Source organism: Lontra canadensis, unplaced genomic scaffold (genome assembly GCF_010015895.1).
Source record: "Lontra canadensis isolate GAN:19392208 unplaced genomic scaffold, GSC_riverotter_1.0 scaffold27, whole genome shotgun sequence".
NCBI lineage: Eukaryota > Metazoa > Chordata > Mammalia > Carnivora > Mustelidae > Lontra > Lontra canadensis.
This window is the reverse complement of record NW_022631021.1, coordinates 6,320,672-6,347,439: the sequence shown is the minus strand read 5'-3', so window position 1 is coordinate 6,347,439 and position 26,768 is coordinate 6,320,672. Positions and strand designations below refer to the sequence as shown.

The 26,768-nt window shown below is 37.6% G+C and overlaps 1 protein-coding gene across 1 annotated transcript in view; it reads right to left on the bottom strand.

The window, feature by feature from the left end:
• The window catches only part of COL9A1 (collagen type IX alpha 1 chain), an 89,452-nt gene that overhangs the window by 35,868 nt on the left and 26,816 nt on the right, over positions 1 to 26,768 (bottom strand). The window contains exons 9-26 of the mRNA XM_032864551.1: positions 26,084 to 26,158; positions 25,712 to 25,747; positions 25,526 to 25,588; positions 20,463 to 20,516; positions 20,171 to 20,206; positions 18,224 to 18,247; positions 17,332 to 17,385; positions 15,931 to 15,984; positions 15,172 to 15,204; positions 14,344 to 14,400; positions 12,639 to 12,692; positions 8,206 to 8,259; positions 5,749 to 5,802; positions 2,760 to 2,813; positions 1,272 to 1,325; positions 1,078 to 1,131; positions 890 to 943; positions 424 to 477 (exon numbers count right to left, since the gene is read on the bottom strand). Of these exons, the coding sequence (XP_032720442.1) occupies positions 424 to 477; positions 890 to 943; positions 1,078 to 1,131; positions 1,272 to 1,325; positions 2,760 to 2,813; positions 5,749 to 5,802; positions 8,206 to 8,259; positions 12,639 to 12,692; positions 14,344 to 14,400; positions 15,172 to 15,204; positions 15,931 to 15,984; positions 17,332 to 17,385; positions 18,224 to 18,247; positions 20,171 to 20,206; positions 20,463 to 20,516; positions 25,526 to 25,588; positions 25,712 to 25,747; positions 26,084 to 26,158 (918 nt within the window). The remainder of the gene's footprint in view (positions 1 to 423; positions 478 to 889; positions 944 to 1,077; positions 1,132 to 1,271; positions 1,326 to 2,759; positions 2,814 to 5,748; positions 5,803 to 8,205; positions 8,260 to 12,638; positions 12,693 to 14,343; positions 14,401 to 15,171; positions 15,205 to 15,930; positions 15,985 to 17,331; positions 17,386 to 18,223; positions 18,248 to 20,170; positions 20,207 to 20,462; positions 20,517 to 25,525; positions 25,589 to 25,711; positions 25,748 to 26,083; positions 26,159 to 26,768) is intronic.

The following is a 26,768-nucleotide window of genomic DNA, read 5'->3' as shown; positions in this document are numbered from 1 at the left end:
AACACCAATTTGAATAATTCAAAATAGCACGCAATCAAAAAAATGGTATCTGATACCTCACATCGTTCAGGGAGCATACTTGCAAGCCCCTTATGGCTCAACTCTGCTAACAAGAACTTCAAAAATGGTAAAAAGGAGGAGGGAGTATGTGCTCCTGGCCCACAGCTCAGAGTTAGTAAAAAGATAAGAAAGACTGAGTAAACTAAAGAGAGGAGAAAAATGCAAAATACAAATTAAAGCTTAGTATAGTTATTAGAGAAAGAGTTCCTTATTCAGGAAAAAAGTATAAAATGTAAAACTACAAAAATGTAAAGCTAAGCCAACATGTATCTTCCTGAAACTTAGCAAATTATTTGTTTCTAAAATTCATATTTTCCAAATACTCAGCTAAATCAGTAAACATTTAAAGACCCAAATACTCACAGGTAAGCCCTGCAATCCTGCATCACCAGGAGGCCCAGGCTTCCCGGGTTCACCCTGAGAAAAGAAGTTTTTATTGCATCATTGAACCTGTGTGAATTGCTCTAAGTCTTTCAAGTAAAGAAAGGACACAGGGCTTCTGTGTAGAAGGATTCTCCCTACAGGTGACCTTATGCGCACTTTTATGATATGATCCAGTTCAGGGCAGGGGGCGGGTGGTGGTACGGGATAGGGAGGATGGACTTAGGACATAAATTAAATCAAAATACACAGTCTCTTTCAGCTGCTTTCATCGACAGGGCAATTCTATTGAGTTCCTAAAACCAAGTAAACATACTATTCTAAAAGTATTTCTGAGGTGACACTTGATGAAAAAATGGAGGAAAAAAGCCAAAACCAGCTGAGTAAATCTCCCTGTCATGTAGTAATGGAAATGCTGGGCTCGGTTTGCCAGGGTTACAAAAGCTACCTTTGTCCCGGGCATTCCAGGTATCCCGTCACGGCCATCCACACCTGGCAAGCCCTAAAAAGACACAAAGAACACATTGTGTCTTAGAAATAGTCACATTCTTCTTCCCTTCATTATTTTCTAAAGTTTTATTACAAGTTAATAATCACTTCAAAAAATGTGGTGGATGACTACGGCTCAGGACATACCATGTCTCCTTTGGTTCCAGGGAGGCCAGGAATTCCTCTAGAACCTTGAGGCCCCTTGCAGGGTAGAGGGGAAGGGAGAGACAAGACATGCTCATTCATCACGACACTTTGGCCACAACAAAGAGGTAAGCATAATCAGTAGAGGACACCAAAAAGCACGATGTTTATAGTGATTAACACTAATCTGAACTCACTCTATCTCCCTTGGGACCTATTTCTCCTGGAGGTCCTCTCTGTCCTTGGTCACCCTGTATGAAAATAAAATGAAAAGCAAAAGTTACTTATTGATAGACTTTTGAAACTAGAGAACACCATCCATATTACCTTATGACTACTCTTTCATTCCAGTGCTTTGCTCTGTCATGGATGCCTAGCTCAAGAAATCATTTATAAAAATTACATCATCTTAAAATTTTATGTTGCCATAGGGATGATAGAGACTTACATGTCTTTTGATTTCATTTTCAATGTGTAAAGTTTCTGTGCCCTTTTGATGTATAGGTATAATAAAATTAAGATCCATACTGTAGGTAATCTTAACATCAGTAACTATGTCTACATTATCAGTTCAACTCATTGACTATCATGGTGGGTTGAGCTTTGGGTCAGTTGCCAATCTTTTTTCCATATTATTTCATTCTCCCAGCAATAATAACGGTTTCTGTCAAAATTATCTGGCTAATGTTGATTTATTGTATAGCTGGTAATAGATGAGAGGATATGTCTTCCTTAAAATATAGCTTTTGTTGAACTGCAGAACTACTCTAAAACCTCAAATGGCTTCCTGTGCTATCAGATCAGTTCAAATTGCTCACATTGGCATAAAACACTCTCTACAATGTGATCATACTTTATCTATTCAATTTCATCTTCTCAACGGAATCTTTCCAAGCTAGGCAGTAACAATTCCTAAGACAACACACACCCCATTACCACCAATTACTCCCTTCACAGAGTATCACCTGTACTCTGCTGCCTTTCCCACCCAGAATGGCTTTCCATTTCAGCCTGCCTCTAGGATCTTCCTCTTACCAGCAGTACCTCTACCATATACTCCAGCGCTGGATCTTTTAACGTATGACAGAGTTGTATTCTGTCTTCCCCACTGGGCCATAGGAGCTTGATAATTGAAAATTCTATTGTCTTTATACCTTTTCTACTTTTTCTGTGATAAAGGTGGCTATTATATGGGTGGCTTTTTTATTTATTTCTAGAAAAGGTGTGAGGCAGCCTATAATAATGACACATATACATACAGCAGTCAAAATATAGAATATAGAAAATATAGAGAAATAGAGAAATAGAGAAAATATAGAGATCAAAAATCACAGAAAAGGAGCAAGAACCTGAAATGAGACAGTTACTGTGACTCTAAACATCCTGGTAGCTATAACAAAAGGAAAACACAGCAAACATAAAAATGTAACAATTTGATTTCACCTACTTGAAAAACAAAAACCCTCATCAAGTCAAAAGAACATTTCTCTTTATTCAAGGAAGTGCTGCTTATCTTAACTAAAATTTGTTTAAATATAGAAACTATTGCCCATTTTTCCACTGTATTCACATGTAAAAGACACTTAGACACACACACACACACACACATACAGCAAATACTCTATCACTGGTCAATCATTGCTAAATAACCTATCATTGGGTCTGGTAAAAGGAAAACTACTTACAGGTGCACCAGGAAGACCTTGAGGCCCAGGTTCTCCATCTAAGCCCCGAGCACCCTGCAAAAAAAACAGCATAAAGAAATGAAATTGAAATCAGTCATTAAAGGGCACATCAGTCTTTCCATAGAACTTTAGTAGCTAGATTAAGAAGAAGGTTTTGTGCCTGGAATATATTCTGTATACATCAGTGTATTATTATACATCATATATAATATATACATCAGTGTATATATTATACCAGGGAGTATCCATTGGACACCTCAGATATGAAAACACTAGTTTACGTCTCCTCATCCCACCAAGAGTACTGATGGCCAATCTTTCCTACCACTCTGGATATTTTAAGTTCACACTGCAGCCATTTTTGATTGATGACAGGAACTAAAAACACTGGTCCCTATTAAGGGAAGTTGGCAAACCTATGGGAGGAGGTTGGGTAATTACCCTCCGGTGTTCTCAGGATTCCTGTGCTTTTTCATGAATGGTGAAGACCAAGGAGCCACCCAAAGAATAGAGCAGTTGCCATGGACTGTGCTGCAGCCACAGCTGTGGGTGGGATTCCATGACACTGGATTTCTGCCAAGATCCACAATCTGAAGTCCAGTCATGTGATTTAGAAGAACGAATCGTAATAAGGATTTGAGTATCCCCCATTCCATCCCTGATAGACATTAGGTTCTGTTTATATAGAAATAATCCATCTATTTTCTTAACAACAGATTTGTCCTACCAAGGGATGGAAACTAGAGTTTTATAAATCTAATTATCTTGCAATCAGTTGTGACTTGGCTATACTGTAAATATCACCTCCTTATTTAATGATAAGAATCAAAATGTGATTTTGAAACAAAAGTATGGGGGCTTTTTTTGGGTGCTTTCTACATATACTACCTGACAAAATACAACCCCCTTCTTCAAATCTTTTTCTCATCTGCTAAGTGAATGAGAAGGCAGAAGGGTGACTGAAGTCAATAGGCCATTTCCTAATGAATAGGGTTGAGACAAGGAGATGATAAAATAAATGGAAAACAGTCAAAAGAGTGCTGGATGGATGTTAGGCCAAGAAAACCAGGCGGACAGCATCTGTAGTAAGATTTAAGAATTAGAAAACCTTTGATAGAAGGTTCAGAAAAGGTAGAATCAAAGAAAGAACACCACTGAAGCAGAAGCACCACAGAGCCTTGAAATTCTTTGATCCCTAAAAACTAGAGCAGAGCAGAAAGCATTTTACATTCACCAGGGAAGAAGAGGTTTGGAAGACTCGAAAAAGACCTTGAATTCATCATTCACCCTGCATTGTGAGCGAGGAGCCCGGCCTTTGCATTACAGAATCGGCTGTGATGCGCTCACTCTCTCTTACTGCTGTTCAGCATGAGCTCAGACCCAAAATGCTGTTACTAGGCAACCACTCCAGGGGTCTGAGTTCATGAGAAGAGCTTGCTTTTTTTTTTTTGCTTTTTTTTTTTTTTTTGTTATTGAAAGCAATTTGACAGAACTCAAAGGAAATGAGAAATTTTGAAAAATGCCAAGTAAAAAAATACCTCAAATAAAGATCATATCAAGAACAGTAATCGGTTTCAAAGTGTGAGGTCACATACTTTAGATGATTTAAACCCAGAAAAAGCAAAGGCCTAGGTATCAGCAACTTCAAAATAAATGGGGTTTATTACTTAACAACAGAAGAGATAAACACAAAATATTACTTAAGGTAATATGAATATAGAAATATGAAAATTTTTTTAAAAAACAGTGTTTTTAGAAAAGAAATATTCTAGAGGAAATGGAAGAGTAAAATGGGCAGAATGAGAACACCTAGAAGGGACAAGGCTGAAAAAAAATGAAGGAATCTGTCACAAAATAATTCCTTCCATTTCCAAAAATGTTTATTTCTTTTAGAAAAATTTAAATTTATTTATTGAGCACCTACAATGTGCAAGTTATTCCCTCTTAGCTGTTAATAAAAGTCTCTGTGCTTCTGTGCGAAATGATGCCAATTAGCCATAGAGGTTCTAAAGAGGAAGAGACAAGGGTCAGAAGTGGTGGTGGACAAAGTGCTTTTATTGTTTTTCCTGGAACCCACAAACTGGCTTTCCTAATATACTAAGTGGCAACCATTTTCTTAAAAATCTGATAGAGAAGCTGGGCACACCCCTACACACACACACACACACACACACACACAGTGAGAAAAACATTTCTGAGCACAGCAGGAACATTCAGGTTTCCACTGTTTTCATTTTCACTCAGCCAAGCATTTCCCATTCTTCATCCTCCACCAATAGGAACATGTCATCCTTCTAGGCCTGGCATTCTTCAAATGCCACCTCCTTTATGAGCCCTCCCAGTTCCCTGACCAAGAGTAGTCACTCCTTTGTCTTCACTCCCTCACACCACTTGCCCTCAAATTTATGTGTCTCTTTTACATTGTAGTTAGCTGTCTACTCATTTGTTTCTCCCAATGAATAACAAATTTGAAATCCTTTTTCTTCTTTGAATCTCCCCACCATCTCACAGTGCCTTGCTATGGAAATGGTAGGAGAATCTGGTTTTTGAGACTGGGCTAAGGACAGGTTGGAAGTGCAGGGAGTATTCTTGTGGCAGACAGAGCTCAGCGATCAGCCCAGAGGGAAAGCCACAGATGGCCCTTGTGTCCTTGGGGGGATCTTGCCTTCTCTTGCCTCTCCCTTTCCATCCTCTCCTGTCTTTGCTTTGATTTCCAGTATTAACTATTAATAATGACAAAGATATAAAAAGGTAACATCCCTGTTTATTCCTATCTACCAAGATAATTTAAAATATATAGTATATAAGTATCACACATACTACTCACTTCTGTCATCTATGTTTATAACAGAAATGTGAAAACCTAACCAAGTATCTACAAAGCAAATAAGAAATAAAAAAATGATGTTGCTGAAAATAAGAAGATATTTTTAAATGGGAAAATTTTTAAATATTTATACATTTTGATATCCTATCATCATCATCTTACTTTTTCTCCTTTGGCCCCAACTATGCCAGTGATGCCTCTTAATCCCTGGGCTCCCTGGGGGGGGGGGGGGGGGAAGAACAGTGAATTGTTTTAGTTGAAGCACACACTTATTTATCTCATCACAAAAGTTGCTCCAGAAGGATGTTAACATAACCAAAGGTAACATTAAGAAATAGTGACATTATGAAAACAAATGTTTCTAGTTTAGAAAGAAAAAAAAAATCCAAGGAGAATTCTTCTGATGGTAAACACTCTTCTGAAACTCTGAAGACATACACAAACCTGGAGGGGAAGCAATTACTGATGACAAAAAAGTAAACATCATTATCATAAAAAAAACCACAATCATGTATTTTGACTTACTTTTTAACTCAGGTACAGAATACACTGCCATTTCTACTTCCTTCATGATTTGTAACTTAGTTACATGTAAGATGATTGTGATTTTAAACCTTGGAGTTAATTTCTCCCCACCAATGTATGCCATCAAAGGCCATTCAATTTCCAGGGTCCACAAAAGCTTCTGACTGTACATGGAGCTGAAATCTCTACTGACCACTAGGAGTCGTTACACCACCCGTATGGCATTCTACATTCCCACCTGCAGCAGCAGGAATCCATCTCACCCCATCTCAGGCATGGGAGTGGGTAAGCCTAAAAATAAGGATGTGAGTGTGATTTCTAGACTCTTCTTCAGTACTGAAGCAGCAGGGCTCCAGGAGTGGATCCTGTAAAGAGTGAGCCTACGTGTTCTCCTGGGAACAGCAGCCGGTGGATGCCCCTTCGGAAAGGTAGAGCAACCACTTCTGAGCAATTTGCTAACAGTGTGCTGTGACTGGCTTCAGATCAAATAGCTCTAGGCCGGTCATTCTCTTGTGTTCTCCCTTGGAGCAAGTGGGGCAATTCTCTGGCCAACCCTGCCTGCATCCAGATAAGTCACAAATTCTGTGTAGATCAGTTAGGAATGACCTGAATGTGTAAGATGATCCAGCACAGGATAACCACTTGAGATATAAAATGTGGCCATATCAGATTCAAACTGCTCTTTCTGAAGATAATTCTACAAAAAGAATTCCAAAAATATTTTGGCCAATGGCAGTGACATGAGAATGCCATGTATTATCTCTTAAGGTGACTACTTTGAAGGACAAAGCTTGTGTATAACGTTTCCAAAAGCATATAGCTTAAAAAAAAACTCTGTGCCTTGCTTTATAGATGTACATTTAAAAAGTAAACATTTCTGAAGTTTATAGAAACATTTTGGTAAGCCTACTGCCAAACACCAGAAAGTCAGCAAGCATTCACAATAGTCCCCAGTAGACCACTTGAGCCAGGCAGAACCCAACAGATATCCTTAATCTGTGAAAACATTTTTATATGCTGCTTGCAAAATCCTGTTCTGAGGATTTGGGGGATGGCTTAAAAATAATTTAGGTCCCCACTAAATTTTCATCAGATCAAAAAAAAAAGCATGTGTCTCTCATACTATTTCTATCTCTCTCCTACCAAATAGGGCCATCTCCTTATTGTCTCCTTTCAAAGGCTCAGGGAAGACAAGCTTCTGAAATAAACACCTTGTATTCCTCCAGGTTTTCTTAAAGTTCTCATGTGGCTTAAAAGCAGTGGCCATTTCTTACAAATGCTCAAATTCATCTCCTTTAGCTACACAGCTCCCCTAACTCTTTTGTAAAAGGCCAGTTATTTGGGGGAAGAGCAGAGCAGGGCAAGGAAGGGTGGCCCTATGTTTGTCCTCCGTAACCTGAGCCTGTCCCTTACCTAGCAAAGACCTTAGCTAGCTAGAGTGTTCAATGAATATTCAGAAATTATTATTTCCATAATTGTTAACTACTCATTTTGACAAGAAAAAAAGTGTGGTAATTCTACTTTTGTATACAAAAGTAATGTAAATTTTGATGTAGCAACCACTTTAAGTTGAAATATGCCAATGCCCCAGATTACCTCGTTGTGCATATAATTGCAGCAATCTGCCAAAGCATAAGGGACTAACTTTTTATTAAAAGACCTGATTACAAGCAATTAAGAATGTTCTAATTATAATGATTATATGCTGGCATAAGGTACATTAAATCCAGTGGTTGAGGTACCTTCTGCATATTCAGGGTACATGAAATTTTCTATATCATGTGAAAGTACAATAGAATATAAAAGACATATATCAACCTCTTGTGTTCAATATTTGCTTTCAGATTGCTTAGCCCTAAAATCTAGTAAATGAACATATGTAATTGTAGGTAAAATTTTTCTGTTAAAATGGTGCTTGATTATACAATGTGGATTCTTCCTATTTGGAAAAAATGGTAAACTCCCAATGCTGGCTTGGTGGGAAAATATGTTAATGTAATACTATTAATCCAAATGCTAAACAGAAAATATTCCGTTAGTCGTGAAAAAAAATATTTGCATATCCAAGTTAAATATTTTTAAAGAATACTTTACTGGAGGTCCCTGAGCTCCAACTTCTCCTTGTTCCCCTTGGTCACCTTCTTCACCCTAATAAACAACAGAAAAGCACGCCAAGTGTTATTCCAGCAAATGAGCATAGATAGATAACTCAGCACATCTGAAATTCACTTGGCATCCCCTGAGTTATGTTACCATACTTTCTTAAATTAGTTTATATGAGTAATCCATATTCATTGTAGGACATTCAGAAAATACAGAGAAGTTTACAAATAAGTCACCCAAATCCCACCTTTCAACTATAAATACCAGTAACATCTTAGATACTTCTCTATAAAGGGGTGAATGGGGAGGAAAGGACAGAGAGAGAGAACATATATATATTCACGTTCCCAGTGTGTGTGTGTGTGTGTGTGTGTGTGTGTGTGGAGGGGGGTGTTACTAGGAAAATATGATCATCGAATGCAAACTTTTCCATCAACTACAATATTATTTATTTGTGATTTTCATTTTTTACTTTTCTTATTATAATTTTTCTACCATATATAATTTTTTTAAAAGCATTTAAATCAGTCTTTCTTTTTATGGCTTATACCTTTGATGTCTCCCACAGAAAAGCTTTCTTCACCTCCTAAATATATAAATATGCATCTGTATTTTTCTTCTATAATTATATAGTTAAACTTTTTACATAGAAATCTTTAATTGATTTTAATGTAAAATATAAAGTAGAAATCTATCATTTTGGAGGTGGGTGGGGTGATAGGGTAAGAGGGTGATGGGCATAAAGGAGGGCATGTGATGGGATGAGCACTGGGTGTTATATGCAAGCGATGAATTATTGAATTCTCCATCTGAAACAAATGAAGTACTATATGTTGGCTAGCTGAATTTAAATTTAAAAAAAGACATCTGTCATGTTCTTTTTTTCTGGTAATTTCTCACCTTCTCTAATATCATTTATAGAATACAAGATTCTCTCCACACAGGCTGGAAAATCCTTCTTTAACATATAGTAAATTATGAATATACTTGTTTCTAGATTTCCTACTCTGCTCTTCTGATCTGTTGTATGAATTTGTCAATATCACATTTTAATTATTGAAATTTTATAATACATTTTAATTTCAGGTAGAATTCCTTTACCTTTTTTTTTTTTATGGTTACTCTTATTTTTCAGTTTTTCCTAAATGTTTGCTCTTCCAGATGAACTTTAGAATTATCTGGAAGATCTTCACAAAAAAACTACTTGCTTTATATTAGGACTGCACTAAACTAAAAGATTAATACAGAGAGAACTAGAATCCTTACAATACCGAGTCTATCTTGGAACTCGGTGTATCTCCCTATTTAATCAAATCTTTTTCTTTCCTTCAATAAAGCTTTGTTCTTTTCCTCATATTAGTTTTCAGTATTTAAGTTTGTGCTAAGACATCTTGACTATTCGGTGGTGATTCCCAATGGAAACTTATTCTGTGTTGTTTTCTAGCTAATTATTGTTTGACTTTTTGATATTAATTTTATAACTTCTGATATACTTTAAAATGTTAGTATATTCTGAAAAGAAATCCAGCTGCTGTTTCTTACAGAAAGATCACTTGACTGACTCTGAAAAAAAAGTTATTATTCCCTCTGACAAGTTTTTTTACAGAAATATACTGCCCTATATATGTCCTGTATGTAGTAATGCAGTAATGAATATCTTAAATTATAATGAATAGTAATGTATTCATTACTGTAGTAATGAATATCTTAAATTATAATATTAATCATGAGAAAAATTCATTTTTAATATTATGTGCATAATATTAGATAAAAATCTATTCCTATTGTTTCTTTATTACATATTTCAATTCACCCATGTTCTTGTTCTATAGATTATACCTTATAGAACTTGTCACACACACACACACACACACACACACACACACACCAAAATGCAGAAAATTAAATGGCAATATTAATATATAAACATAGAAACTTTGAGCATAAATGCAAAGAACTAGGTTATGCCTAAGTCATTTATACTTGACTTTTGAATCAATTATACATAGTGGTTTCAGTCTCATAATTTTATTCAGATTGTATTCCATAAGAACATATGATTGATAGCGAGGAGAGGTAGTCCCAGTGGGAAAGCCAGTGAATTAGCTATTTCAAGGAATGGATAAGCAACACACGTGTGTAATTAAATGCTATCTATATGTCCCTGCCTAACTATCAAAACAACAATGACTGATATGTGCACAGTAAGCTTTCATTAGCAAGGTTTGGGGTATTTTCCTACAGATTCCAGGATAAACCCTGGAGTAATATAGATGATTTAACTATCTCACCAGCAGATGAGTAGCACACAACTAGTCAATCAATAACCACAACATAATGACAAATTTAGGAACAGCAATTTATTATCATTTTACTGAAAGATTGTTGACTATTCATTCCTTTATTTACAAATTTTAAAATCTTCATTAACTAATTTGTAGAGTAAATTCAAGGCAGAATTGTGAACCCACTTTCAGTTTACAGTTCAGTGCATCGATTACCCTCTTAAGGTTCATTTTTCAATGAGCTATTGTCATCCTTTCGTCCCAAGTAAATTTTCTTTTTTTTTTTTTTTAAGATTTTATTTATTTTTTTGACAGACAGAGATCACAAGTAGGCAGAGAGGCAGGCAGAGAGACAGGGGGAAGCAGGCTCCCTGCTGAGTAGAGAGCCCGACACGGGGCTCAATCCCAGGACCCTGAAATCATGACCTGAGCCGAAGCAGAGTTAGCTTAACCCACTGAGCCACCCAGGCGCCCCCAAGTAAATTTTCAAAGACACCACTGAAAGGTGTGAGTGACACAGCATGTGAAATAAATTAAAGGAGTTTTCAACAATGACTAATAAAATTTTGGCCAATTTTCTCACACACCAAAACTTCTTCACTAAAATCAAGCCAAATTTGAGAGTCTGGATAACTAACTTGTAGAGGTGTCAATAATAACTGGTTTCTTGAGGAGAGGGGGGAAGTATTCTAATTGACAGTTCTATCCCCAAATGGGGTTGTAAAAGTTCCCCTAAAGAAAAGGGTCACTAAAAGAAGGAGGAAGGGAGCATGGCATCAAAAATAATAGAAGTCAGCCAAATCTGTTTGACTACACGCATTACCTCATGAATATCTTTTGGTATAATGTAATATCCTTACACACCTTTTTCAGTGGTTAGATAATATTCTATTGTATGGCCATGTCACACTTAATTTGGCCAGTCTCCTATGGCTGGACATTTTTTTTTTTCACTTTGTTCTCCTGGCACTTAGAATAAATTCTGGCACACAGCAGGTACTTAAAAAATTATTTGTTGCATTTTTTTCAATTATGAATTTCAAGATTGAATGGAGGAATGAACATGCAGAAAAGTCTCTGAAGTACTCAACTTTTTTCTACTTTCTCCAATTTGACAGTAAGAACCCAGGTGTTATAGTCCAGATAAATAAAATGCCTTAATTACTCAGGGCCCAAGTAGTAAAAGACTAGAAATAAATGTCCAAACTGTAACAGGGTAGGGAAAACTGGCTTACTTATCCTGATTATCTCAGGTTGTTCAACAGACTGATTTTAGCTAGAGTCCAAGGATATCAATGCCTGACAATATAATAAATTGCCTCTCCAGTTCTTAACTTCCAAAGAAAAAGACTAATTTTCTACCCAATAAAGGTCTAGAAGGACACAGTCAACAAAGTCTAGAAAACCCACATTAATAAGAACAGTTTGGCTTTGTAAAATATCACAGAATTAACAGACAACACTTCTGTTATGCAGGAAGTCAAATTCTTAGACACTTACAACCAATTTGCACCAGTGGATTTTTAAAAGAGCAAGTCAGTCATCATACTTTAAATTTCTGCCTTGGTTTTTCTGCAAGACCCGCCAGCCTCAATGCAAGTTGTGCTACAGATCCCGTATTTCTATCCTGACAAGTATTTAAGTCTATCATTCACTTCCAGATTACCCAAATCTAAATTCTCTTGAAATGGAGTCAGAAACAGACAAATTATTTCAGAACTAAGATGAGAAGCTATCAGCTTTCAACCTCCTGTTTGCTCGTGTCAGCGACACTTGTCATAAAATTTTACACGTGTCATAAAATTTTGTTTAGTGGAGTGGAAAAGCTAGCTGAATGATGTTTTGACTATCAAAAGCATCAAGGAAAAAAAGCTGAATGTGATTGATTTCAAAAGGAAAGCAAGGGGCAGCAACACAGGAAAGAATGAAATGTCTGGTGTATTATTGTTTTTTGTAATTGAACAACATGAGAGTATTGTGCTTAGTCAGGATATTGATGCATCTACTGAAAACCTGTCAATCATCATTTGAAAAGGAAGGAAAAAATATCATGCTTTCTTATTCCTTATAATTTGTTGTAATAAAAGCAATCACTACTTCCTAAACACAACTTACCCATTAAATACTCATTTTCCTTACCTTGTGACCTTGTCTTCCAGGTTCACCAATTTCTCCTTTAGCCCCTTTATGACCCTAAAAATGCATAATTAACAATAAATTAATAAATTAAAAAATAATTCTATTGGGTTTGTCACAGAAAGTGGTCAGGAGGTTCATAAAGTGATTTGCTTCCCTAAACCTGTGTCAGTGTGCTGCAAAAAAAAAGTTATGTCACGAAGAAAATGACTGCCTTCAACAACCTTAACAGTGCCATGGGTATTACATGACTAGTGTATATGGTAAATACTAGCTTTAGTTAATAGAAAAACACTGTTCTAGAATAACAAAGCTTCATTACCTGGTTCGCCAACATGATTTATCACCAGCTGATCCCTAGATCCCTCTATCCCAGACTTCCTCTCACAGTTGGGTCAAGAGCATTAAGTCTTCTCCAGCATCAGTAACTTTCTTCTTGAAGGTGACAGTCCTGACTGAGCTTAGCTGGCTGTTCCCTGCTCTCTCTGTGCTGCTCCAAAAATCATTCTGCCTCCTCTATACCCACCTCCTTCCTGGAGATGGAAGAAGGGCTGGTATGAGAAGGGGAGCTCCCCGGATACACAGCTTCCACCTCTTGTACACAATTGTAAGTGCAAAGGGAAAGCCATAAAGGGCAATCCATGAAAGCTGCATAGTACGAGAAGAAATCCCTGCATCTTCTTGTCAGGCTGCCTGTTCTAAGCATATGTGTGCTTTGGGTGGTAACATGAGGCAAATGGGAAATGAACATTCTAAAATTAAGACTATCAGAGCTTTCACCCTCGGAGACTTTCTTGTTCTGAGAGTGTAGGTCTTGGAGAAAAATAAGACACCAATCCAGGGGGCGCCTGGGTGGCTCAGTGGGTTAAGCCTCTGCCTTCGGCTCAGGTCATGATCTCAGGGTCCTGGGATCGAGCCCTGCATCGGGCTCTCTGCTCGGCGGTGAACCTGCTTCCCCCCCTCTCTCTGCCTTCCTCTGCCTACTTGTGATCTCTGTCTGTCAAATAAATAAATAAAATCTTAAAAAAAAAAAAAGACACCAATCCACGAGAAAATCTTCTGCAGTTGTGGGAACCCACTAAAACTCACCTTAGAGAAAACCATAATCGGAAAACCAGTGCCCTGGTGCCTTTCAGATCATAGCAGAATTCCTCTGGTCTGGAATTTTCAAAATCACTTCAGACTCATAGACTAGAGAGAAGAAGCCACTTAACCCCAACAGTTGGCGGTTTTCTAATGGGAAATTTTGAAGTAATTATGATACAGAGTGAGAGAAAAACATTTTGTGGAAGTCTCTTTTCTTGGCTATTTTGCACTGTTTTCCCAATTTTTTAACTAAAATAGATTCAAATACATTATGTGTATAATTGCTCCCCAATCTTCCCCAAAGGAAGCAAACTTCAGAACCTTAATTTGGTGTTACAGCATCTTACCAGCCAGTACATTTTACTGGTATTTCCTCCCTGAACAACGAAAGCACTGTATAAATCAAACATCCACATCTCCATGTACCTGCCAGGGGAGCCAGCTGAAGTTATAGGACTGTAGAAGGACCACAGACTAAGCCAAAGAATAAACAAACACAGACTTGCCTAATCTGCCAAAACGGGGTCTTGCACCAGAAAGGCCAGTACTTACAGGAAAGGATCTATTTTTTTTTCCTATGGATAATACTCTTGAATATAAAATACTGAAATTATTCTCTTACCCTCATGCCTGGTAAGCCTGGATATCCTGAGCGACCTGGTGGACAGGAATTGGGACACTGCGAAAGAGAGCGAGAGAGAGGTAGAGAGCATAAATTAGAGCATCCCTTTATAACAAAATGGTACTGTTTTAGGGATTGCAGCTTCAGAATCCCAGTATAATTATATTCATTAAATAAGTTTGAATACCCCTTCTTATCAATATTTCATTTTTAAACTCAGAAATATTCCTAGCTTACAGAAAAGTACAGAGAATAGAACAAGCTTTCCCCATGTGTTCACCATCCAGATTAAATAAGTGTTAATATTTTGCTATATTTATCTCACATTTATTAAAGAAATAAAATGTTTCCAGACCTTGTATACCAAATGTTTCCAACCTAGTGTACCACAACCTGATCCTTTTCTCTTCCCCCACCACCAGAACAGCTTTATCCTGAGGTCTACAAACCCTTGTCAAATTGGCCAAAATTACATTTAGTACAGTTTACCAACATCATGTGAATATTAGTCTATAAGTAAAACAAGTCTCAGAGGGAGTCATTTGACTTCTAGCTTCGGAAATTGGGGTGCTATGGTGAAAACGATGCTTTAGTCATAAAGTAAAAAAGACTTTGGAGAAACAAAAACATTTCCATAATGAAAACCATGCACAGTCTAAGTGTATACAAACCACCAGCCCACTAGGGCTCTGGATTGCTCTGCTATCCCAAGTAGAGTAAAACACAGAAATACAACATATTCCAGCAAGACAATTTTAAAGAGAACTCATCTGAAGATTACATGGTCTTTGACTTAAACAGTATTTTGTTCAAAGGTTAATATCTTACCAAGGGATCTCCTTCATGAAAGCCAATTGTTCCCTAAAGTAAAGAAAATATTAAAGTTAAGAATATAGTTAAATACCCTACTCAAACCCACTAATAACAGAAAGTCCATTGGACAAAAATATAATAAATATATTTGTTCAATAGAATATAAGGAACAAGTAGCAACATATAATATGCTAATATTTTAAAAACTTTGACTCATGGGAATATTCCTTTTTCAGCTCAGGTTGGGATCTCAGGATTATGAGATGAGCCCTGCCTTGAGCTCCGCTCAGCGGGTAGTCTACTTGAGGATTTCTCTCCCTCTCCCTTTGCCCCTGCCCCAAATCATATGCTTTCTCTCTCTCAAATAAATAAACACATCTTTTAAAAAAACTGAGAAGAAATAAAATACGAATTATCTCCTATTTAAACTCCTATTTTTAAAACTGCTTACTGTGTGAAGCCTTTGTAAAAATTAGTTCATTTGAAAATGTCCCTTTTATACATCCAAGTGTTAAGCATTTGAGAAATCACAAATGCCAAAAGACTTCAAATATATGAGTAAGCCATTCCCTGAAAAAACCACCTTTTAAATTATTGTTATTCCGTGACTTTTTTGGCCTAAAAAGTCCCATGGTATGAATGGGTGAAAAAATTGATAGCCATTTTGGAATTTTAGAATGATTACTTGATTAACAAGTACTTTCATTTTGGGTTCTTAGGTTTCTTTAATCCTAACTCTCAGACACAGGAAAATTCAGGCTGCAAATAACTTACACTGGGTCCCGGAGGGCCAGGGGGCCCAGGCGGTCCTCTTCTCCCAGGGTCACCCTAAATTATTTGAAAATTGTGACACAGTGGTTATACACATGTCAAAACACAGTGCATGAAACTGGTGAGGCATGAGAGACTATTACGAGAAACCCCCACAGAGCTCAGCCATGCGTAGACCTGCCACAAAAATCGATGGGTGGCCCATAATCCAATTAGCTCCACAAAACTGGAAGAATAAAGGAGCTCCAGTCTCACCAAAGCAATAAACAAGGCAAAAGGAGATTTGGGGGGGAGAAAAAAAATTCAATTCTTCTCTATAGAATGATCACTTTATTCTGAAAACAAACTGGAAACACAACATATTTTTCTAGTTGATTTACAGAGGAACTAAAACAGACAATACTGCCAGTGCCATCCAGATAATGGTAGCAAAAGAAGGCTTGCACCTGAAGCTATGGAGTGGAAGGCTAATCTGTGCAATGCCAGAGTCTCCCTGGTACTGTCTACCCACAGCTGTTACTTGGCCTGTCATGTACCCTCTTGCAAATGGGATAAAAGATCAAAGATGGCTAAATTCAAATGAAAACGGATTTCGATTTGTCTTAACATCCAGAATTTACTCCTTGCATACCTTTTCCTTCTTATTATTCTACCATAAGAAGTCAAAAGCATCTTACAATTAATTTAACCTTACAACCACCTCATTTATTCATCTGTTCAGTGAATAATTTTACCAAATAGTAAGACATACTTACTATACTGTAGTATAGTAATATACTATTACTATAGTAAGAGAAGCAAGAATAAGTATAGAACACGGGTCCTCTATTCTCAATGTGTTTACAATTATCTATCCTCCACATAACATCACTACTTCTCAACAATCTTGAAATATTTATTGGATAGTAACATCAAGAACTTATTACCAGCAATTTCTCCTACAGAGTTCAGCTCTTTATTACTTAATGCTAAGTTCTGTTGGTTCAATTATAATTTAATGATCCTAACATAAATAAACGTGGCAATAATTTTTGGCTGTTCACTTTTCATTTCATGCAGTGAGACTAATACAAAAGACACTGCACCTTAATTCCGGCTGAGAGTCTATTAGATGGAGGAGATACACGTTTGATTGATCACTAATTCTGGAAGTTGGGAAGAAAAGTTTAGCTGGTAACTTTGGGAAAAAAAATTAAAATCAGTCTACAGAAATGAGGTAGCATTATTATCCCCGGTTCCCGTCAATATTATGAACTGGAATGAAATGAATGGAAATGAACTGGAATGAAATTCATCATTTTTTGGATTTGCAGGGGAAAGCATACAGTTAGGGCAATTTGTCTTCCAGAGTAATGTCTTCTACTAAATCAGCAAATGTCTATCAAAATGCATTGCGGTACTCACAACTGGTCCAACACGGCCAAGCTCTCCAGGGAGTCCTGCTGCCCCAGGAGGACCCTATATATACACATGCAATGGAATATTACTCAACCATAAAAAAGAATGGGATCTTGCTATTTGCAACAAAACAGATGGACCTAGAGGGTATTATGCTAAGTGAAATAAGTCAGACAGAGAAAAACAAATACCATATGATTTAACTTATTTGTGGAATCAAAAAAAAATAAAGCAAAGAAGCAAACAAACAACAAAAAACCAAACTCTTAAATACAGAGAACAAACTGGTGGTTGTCAGAGGGGAGGTGGGTGAGGGTATAAGGTACAGAATTCCATGATAAAAAAGTAAGTCACAGAGACGAAAAGTATAGCATAGAGAACATAATCAATAAGATGGTAATAACACTGTTTTGTGACAAATGATAACCACACTTATTGTGGTGGGTGTGGGTGATGTATAGAATTGTATATTGGACACCTGAAATTAATACAACATTGTATGCTAATTATACTTCAATGTTTAAAAAAGTATAATTCTAAATAAATAAAGAAAGAACATGGTGACTTACGGATGTTTTTACAATCTATCATAAATGATATCAAATTTGATAAGTAACTGATTGAGTTAGGAGTACGTATCTGTCCTAGCTTTGGTTTCCAATGACACAATAATTCATCTGACCAAATTATAATTACATAAAATGGAACAGAAATTTCTAAAATGAATAAAATTTTTTGTTTAGCAGAACAGAGGTGTGTCATAGTAGCCACCTAAGGTCATGTATGTAGGACACTATAAATACCACTGGGTAGTGTTCATTGGAGAGTTAAGCTTGGAAGCTGAGAAATTGGCCATTGTTATAAACTAGGAAGAAATAAACCAAGAGATGATACTTACAGGGGGCCCAGGAATACCACGGCCCTAAAAGGTTAAAATAAAAATTATTATGGTAAGTGATTTAAACTTAGTATAAATGCAGATAGACATAAATCAGTTCAAAAAGAAAGTATAAATTTTGTCACTAAATAAATATATGATGTTCATTCTAAAGAAAGGACTATGAATAAAGAAAAGTAAACATGTCTCTCCTTCTAAAGGAAGAAGCTTGCTTCAGCACCTCAAATGTAGCTTGAACATCTAAGCTAACTGATAATACTTTTTCCAAACTTGTTTTTAAGAAAATCAAAATAAAGAAGTCATTCGTGCTTGTCTTCAGAACTTAGCATCACTCACAAAGAAGCACATCACAACCTGACAGTTTAAAGATTTTTTTTTTTTGCTGTGTTTAATAAGAAATCTGCATTAAAAGCAATACAGTGTACTGCTTTATAATGTATAATGTGTTGTTTGGAAATCCCCCCAAACATTCAGCATGGAAAGGCAGGGGACAAAAGACCAGAAATCACCCTCTTCTGACAAGTAGGGCTGTTTCCAGACACCAAATCCAATAGATGAAAATAAAATGGTGTCACTCCAGAAATGACTTACTACGGGATCCTAATCTAATATCCTGAATTTGATCTTAAAGCTAATTATTTTGTGTCCCTCTCCTTTATACTTTATCTCTATAGCAACACCAAACTGCATACAATCAAGGATTGAAATCACATCTTATTTATCCTTCTAGCCTCGATTCCTACCACAGGAACCAGTATATGCTAAACCCTAACATATGCTTGTTGAACTTCATATTACTGAACACCAGCTGCCTAAAATCCCTTTTTCTTTATCTTTGCTTTCCAGGTTCAATATCCCCCATTGGAAATCCTCATTACTCCTTTCTCTCCTACATTGGCTTAAATAACTTTTATTCACAGCTATCTCTGATACCGTGTTCATGTTAGCTTTTCATTCCTGTCTTCCTTTTCTAAAATATCCATATATGAAGCATTTAGTGGAATCAATGTGCACCCTGTGATAATGATGTTACGATTTCCAATTATTCAGGCAGCCAAAACAAGCACGAATTTCAGATGAGCAGTATGTTTTAATAATAGGTGGGGCTTTTTCAAGGTATTTCAAGGCATTTGAAAAATTACTCCTATTTGATCATTTTAATATGTAAATCAATTCAGGAAATAAGAGTTATGCTTAAAAATACCAAAGTAATCAAAAAGTTATTTCACTATCATAGCTCTAAATGTTTGACAAATTTCAAATTTCACTCAATTTTTTTAAAAAAGGCATCTCTATAAGATGTTGAGCTCTGAATGGAAAAATATGAAGGAAAGGCCAGCAAGCTATTTCACTTCTGAAAATAGCCTCATAATGGAAAAGTTGACAGACAGTGAAATATGGCCATGAAAACAGTGCAAACAGAAAACAAAGACAAAAAATACAGATTAATGACAAGAACAAAAGAGAAATAAAAAGCAAAATAGAAAGGAAAAATAGCCTGAGAACCTAGCCCTCTTATAAATAGAAATTACAAAAATCAGCCAGATTGGGCAATGCAGGAAAGGACTAACCAGGGAATCAGGCTGGTAATTATATCTGATGGTTACATTCCATCCGAGATAAAACCAGGTGTGAAGAAAGTGGTTTGATATTATGGTCTAAACATCGAAGATTTAGATTTGCTGTTATTATGCAAGAAATGTTTTCCATCAAGGGGATTGAAGGGGGAGTTACCTATTGGGAGACACCACCTGTAAGCAGACATATGTATTTTATACTGTGCATTCAAATTTCTCTAAAGGTTCTCTACTCATACTCAGAATGCTTACCATAGCAGATAAGTCGAGAACTCCTTTGTGATGCATATTATACCAAAAGCTGCATTTAAACATTTCACAATGACAGGAAAAGACAGATTTTCAATTCTGTCACTTTACAGTTACTTACTGGAAATCCACGAGATCCAGGAACACCAGGTTCTCCCTAAAAATAAAAAGAGCTTCATTGTACTTAGCTTTTTGTAGCATGAATATGTAAATATGTAAATTGCATAAATTTTGAAATCATTAAAACACTCCATCTTGATGTTTTTAATTTAATTCAACTAAAACACGATTTTAGTTGAAGTACATTTCCTCTGTTTCATAACTGATTTTTCAGTTGATTTGCAAACACTATAATAAAATTATACTTCAGCATCTAACTAATAACAGTAATTAATACCAGGTGGCTAACTTACTTTTTGTCCTCTTGGTCCAACAGAACCAGGGGATCCATCAGGTCCTGTTAATCCCTAACAAAGGAAGATGATGTTAGAACAATTAAAGCATCCTTAGGCAACCCCCTAGGTGGATAATTGCATTTTATTTATTGTACAGAATGGTTATCTTTGTATGATGTAAATATTTACAAAGAAATACTTTCCTATATTCTTATTCAAAGGTAATGTTTAACATGAAATCTGCCTGTTACTTTCTGTTGATAAATTTTATAATATTCCTAACTTCCTGCTAACAGGGTCCAATAATTTTAGTAATTTTTGTCTTTGCTTTGGAAAAATGCTTACAACAATTGTAGCATTCTAATAGCTACATCTAATGGGACAATAGATCTTGGCTTTGTCAATTACCCATGTTTATGCACCTCCTTTACTTCAGACATATAGTAAAAATACTATATGTCTCTGTATCTCTCTAACAGTGTTTTGAGAGTTAATAAAATGTTTCTTCAATAGAAATTAAAAATACTCAATCTCATTATTGTCCTATAGCCATCTAAAGCCCCCTAGCCATCTTCTAGCAATAATGACTGTTTATTGATTAACTTTTAAAATAAAATGTTTGGAGCACCAGGGTGGCTCAGAGGGTTAAGCTTCTGCCTTCAGTTCAGGTCATGGTCTCAGGGTCCTGGGATCAAGCCTGCTTCCCCTCTCTCTCTGCCTGCTGCTCTGTCTACTTGTGATCTCTCTCTGTGTCAAATAAATAAATAAAACCTTTAAAATTAATTAATTAATTAATTAAATGTTTGAGAACATCCATGTTTCTACACTATTTGCCTTAGTAAAAATAACCATAATTAAGTATATATTTTCATGTGTGTCAATTAGGATGCAGAATTTAAGCCAATTACTATAAATCACATTTTAGAACTATCATATTTAATATTAAATATGTTATTTAAAGCATATCCTCCAAATACTCTCAGTTTCCCTATCAGTACTTTTTTTACCATCATCCTCAATATAAAATAGATTTTAAAGCATTAATAACACTATATTATACACCTTAATTTCCACATTTGATGAAGATGTATTTTTATTTTTTAATTTTTTCTCTACTCTTTGACACTTTTAGATATCATTTGTAATGCACTCTTGAAATTATACCTTGCCAAATATAAATATGTGTACCTGTATATTTATATACATATACATATGTGCATGCATACATCATACATCTTACAAAACTATTTATTACCAAGATGTTGAAAAAGACTCAAATGGTATTAATCGAGGAAGGGATTCCTTGCAAATATGAAAGCCCTACTTAAAAATGGATCACCAAAATCCACGTTGAATCTGTCAAAGTCTACATATCACTAAAATGTTCCCATGTAATTTATATAGAAAACCAGCTCACTGGCCACCATTTTTACATTTCTCTACGTCAATCCATTTCCCTTATAACTCCAAAGGGTGAATCAAAGGAGATAGCAAAAAATAAGTTGAAAATGTTAACTACTGGAAATTTACCAAAGAAAAATATTAAACACACATAAAACAATCTACATACAAGCCCCAGCATCTTAGGTGCTGAGCACCTGTAGTAATGCAATGTTCGTTTTTTATTTTGGTACACAAACCACACATCTGGAGCATTCTCTGCAGGCATGGATGGCCCACAGATTGTACAAACCTGAGAACACATCTGACTCAAGGAACCCCTAACACCCACTTCATGTAGAGACCCTCCAAAATCAACCTTGGTCAATTCCCACACATGCAACCAACAGTCTTCAGTGGGTGACTGGAAAAACTGACGAGACTGGCGAGCAATAGCTACGATATAGGGTAGAATTTCAGCTGCATAATAGTAAAGCAGAACCAGGTAAGTGGTTGAACAACATGGAAGCTGCTTCCAGGTCACTTCTCATTTAAAGTACCTTGTATAACGCATGACAAATTATGCCTGTCACTAGGAAGTTCTTTGAACTAAATTGCTAATACATTTTGGTGTCAGATGTTACAGTGAACTCTGTTATGAAATAGTTATGTAAAAACCATAAGCTCCATCAGGACAAGGACTGCATGACCATTATAATCCTGGCACACTGTCCCTGGCTTCTAACATATACTCAGTACAGAAGTACTGAATATTTAATTTAGGTTAGTCTGTTAAGCAGAAGGATATTTCGCTTCTCTCTCTACATCATCTTTATTCGGGGTTCAAATCCCAACGTTGCCACTTATTAGCTGTGCAACCATGACAAGCTGCTTAACTGCATAGTGCCTCAGTTTCCTCATCTGTAAAATAGATATAATATTAATATCTACCTGATATGGTAATTTTGAAAATTAAATGGGATATTACACACAAAATGCTTACAACAGTGCCTGGCAAAGTGGGCCCTGAATAAATATTAGCTATTCTTATTATCATCATTATTATATGGACAGCATTGCTATAGAGGTTGTTAAGAGTTCATCTGAAGTACAAGACATTTTTCCTGCCCTCTGGGAGCTTAAAACCTCATTCACAAGGGGTTCTACAAACAAAACAAATGAACAAACAAACAAAAATCTAGATATTAACCATAAGTACTGTATTTCATGGCCCCGTCACATTTCTTTGATGTCTATTTCCACTTACAATGACCTATCCAGAATGATTTCTTAATAACTCACCATTCTAATCATATAAACGTCTGCCAGGGATAGTAGTTGTATACATCCTGAGGATGTTCTAACTTCTTCCCTCCAACAAGTGGTATGGTTTAACTGTAATGCTTATATTTAATTCTAATTCTTCTTCCACCTATCTTAGATGGATGCTATAAAGAACAAAATACTGTTTTCAGAGCTCACTGAGCATGTCATTGCAAATAGTGCTGATAAGAATATCTCTATTGATTATTGATAATAACACAGTTGTCCTTTGGGTGCAAAGTTATAACCAAACTCTGACTTCTCTAATTTTACATATATATGTATATATATACATATATATATACATATATATATGAAATATCCCCCATTTACATTTACACACACACAAATTCCATTTCGCAATAATTCTTATCTGTCAAAAACTTGACAGAGAAAAATATTACCAGTGGCAGAAAGAATTGCTTTCACATGAATGTTTGTGAAGATAAAGTTCTGTATGGGATGATTTTGAAGCTGTGCTCTGAACTTTCATGCTGCTGCTTGGCAGAGAACACCAGACCTCAATACTAATTTTCTTCCAATGTTCCAACTACTCAGCTCGTGAGACTCAAGGCATAATTCTACAAGCATAGCTGCCATGAATCTCTTACATTTTCTGTCAAAAAATCTACTTCACTTAAGATAATTACCCTTTAAATCATGTTCCTTCCATAGTCTTCCAAACATCATCTGATTAACCATTTGTTAACATTACAAAAAGTATAGCTTTGCAATAAACCAAAGAGCAGAAGACAAAGAGGTTGGAGGTGTAAGGTCCCACCATTACACACCCACTCCCCTAACAAGAACAGACCATTGGCGCTCTCCTGCTTACCTAGCTCTCCTATGGTCAGGGACAAACAAAGCAAAGTCTGATGCAGTTACTCATTTTTCATTATTCTCAATGTCTAGTCTCAATTTAAGGTAAAAGATTTGTTTAAAATGTCAAATGAGCCAAAGAGTACAGTAAGTCAGAATTTTGTAAGCCCCCTGTGGCTCCATGTCAGAATCTGGTGGAACCGTACCAATATTTACCAATAATTACAAAATATCAATTATATATTATTTTTATGATCCATTGAATTACCCGTATCATTTTTCTTGGCCGGGAATTCAGATACTAAAAATTCGCTATCACTCTTTTCCTCTCTTATTCACGTATTTTAAGATACTCGTTTGTATCCGCATGAGACAAAACTATCTGGAAAGAGAGTGAGTGTAAAAAATGAAGAAATCTAGGTTTTGTACTTTATTTTTTAAGATTTTATTTATTTACTTGACAGACAGAGATCACAAGTAGGCAGAGAGGCAGACAGAGAGAGAGGAGGAAGCAGGCTCTCCGCAGAGCAGAGAGGTTGATGCAGGGCTCAATCCCAGATCATGACCTGAGCCAAAGGCAGAGGCTTTAACCCACTGAGCCACAGTGGGTTAAAGGGAGCCTTTAAGACACCCCGGGGAGCCTTCAGGCACCCGGAATAAATCTAGTTTCTTTCGCTATCTTCGCCACTAAAGAACTCTGGGTCCCTGAGGAAACTACTTGTCCTCAAAATTATTCAGTGTTCTTATCTGTGGAGAATAGTATTAACCAAACTTGCCTTCCAGGTTATTGTAAGGTTAAAGGAAATAATGTTTGTGACTGCACTTGAGGAAAAAAGTTCTACACAAATGTACATTAGTATAGTTAACTTTTTGCTTAGTATAGTTAACTTTCTGTTGTAGGAAATGCCTAAAAGACTGGCACATACACAGAGGTCTTCCTACGATTCTGCAACTATAGACCAAGACAAAAACTCCTTGTACTTCTAAAGATATTTAAGCACTTTCATTTGTTTATCCAAAATCTCTGTTTAAATGGGGGAATTATTTTATAAAGCAAAATCAGGCATTGTCTTTATAACCTGGCGGTGAAAGGTAAAGAAAAATTGTAGTATGTTGAGCATGCTGCAAAAGCACCACACAGAAGCCCCAGGGGAGCCCCTCAAGATTCCTCTTCCTCCAGCACCCCCTGTGCCAGGAAGTGGGGCTGAGAGTTCAGGCAGTGAGCAAGGAATGGAGGGTTAGGGGCAGGCCCAGGGAACCCAGGAGGGTTTTCTGAGAGCAAGGAAGGCCAGCGCTGGGTGCTCTCCCCAGGGGGGCGAGAGCTATGTCCACCCTCACAGGACCCTTTGCAGAAACTGCCGCCTCCACGGCACGCGGAGAGTACAAGGCCCAGTTCAGGGCCATAGCCCTGTTTCAACGTGGATTCCCGTAGCCTGCAGGCCTTCAGCGTCTGAGCAGGTCTCTCCTGCCCCCACCCCCACCCTCTCGCCCACCCTCTCGCCCACCCTCTCGCCCACCCCCGCGCCCGCTTCCCCGTGCGCGCGCCTGCGCCTACTCACGTCTGCACCGGGCGTGCCTGGCCTTCCTGGAGCTCCAGGCTTGCCGGGTTCTCCAGGAGGACCCTGAGCAGGGAGGGGGTGAGGCCGGGAGAGAGAAAGATCCAAAGTTCAGACTCTTGGGACTCACGTGGCTGCAAACCACGTCCAAAGGAAAGAAACGAAGAGCGAATGCGCTGATCAACTTACCGGGGGGCCCGGGGGACCCTTTGGACCTCGGTCACCCTGCAGGGGTAGCAGAAAAGGCAAGAGTAGTCCGTGAGTGGGGGGCGCTGAGGACCCAGCTGGGAGACTCCCACGCGTTTTCACCACACACCTCGGGGACAGGGACAGGGTCAAGCTAAATGGCGGAGATTCTTGACCAGCGGAGACAACTGGACGTGTCTACCTCATCCCTCCGGGAGTGCCCACGCTTCTAGAGAGGATCCAACCCAGCTCTCACCCATGCCCCAGCCTGCCTCTGGACGGCGGGTGTCTGGCCCCATCATAAAACCCATTCCGTGGAGAAAGGGTGGGAAAAGGCGGGACTAGAGGAACAGAGGACTGCAGATAGAAACTTACGTCGATGCCATCGATGCCTGGAACTCCAGGGGGACCCGGGGGCCCGGGGGGGCCCTGCTGGCCCGGGGGACCTCTCTGACAAAAACAGCACACACGGGTTAGTGGAGCACGTTGGGCAACAACGAGAAACTGGTGCGATGTCCTGAGACCCCCACCTCCACCCGGTAAGGACACTTCCCTTTGGAGGACAACAGTCTTGAAATCCGGGAACGAGTATGAAACTCCCAAACCACCCCAGGTTTCTTTGATTCCGCCATATTCTGAATGAGGCTCACTAGTGTGTTTTTTTGGGTTTTTTGTTTTGTTTTTGTTTTTGTTTTGACAGACAGAGAACACAAGTAGGCAGAGAGGCAGGCAGAGAGAGGAAGGAGAAAGCAGGCTCCCTGCTGAGCAGAGAGCCCGATGCGGGGCTTGATTCCAGGACCCTGGGATCATGACCTGAGCCGAAAGCAGAGGCTTTAACCCACTGAGCCACCCAGGCGCCCCTCACTAGTGTGTTTAGAGCAGAATCTAGGCCCTAAGGTGGGCGCTGGGGTCACAGGGACTCACCCCTAGCGAGACCATTAAACCAAAAGGGGCGTCTTGAAGAAGGGAGAACCTGACGCCTTTTTTTGGGGGGGGGGGGGGCTTAGTAATGAAAATGGTGGCCATTCACCATCACGGTTTGATCAGCAATTGAGGGTGT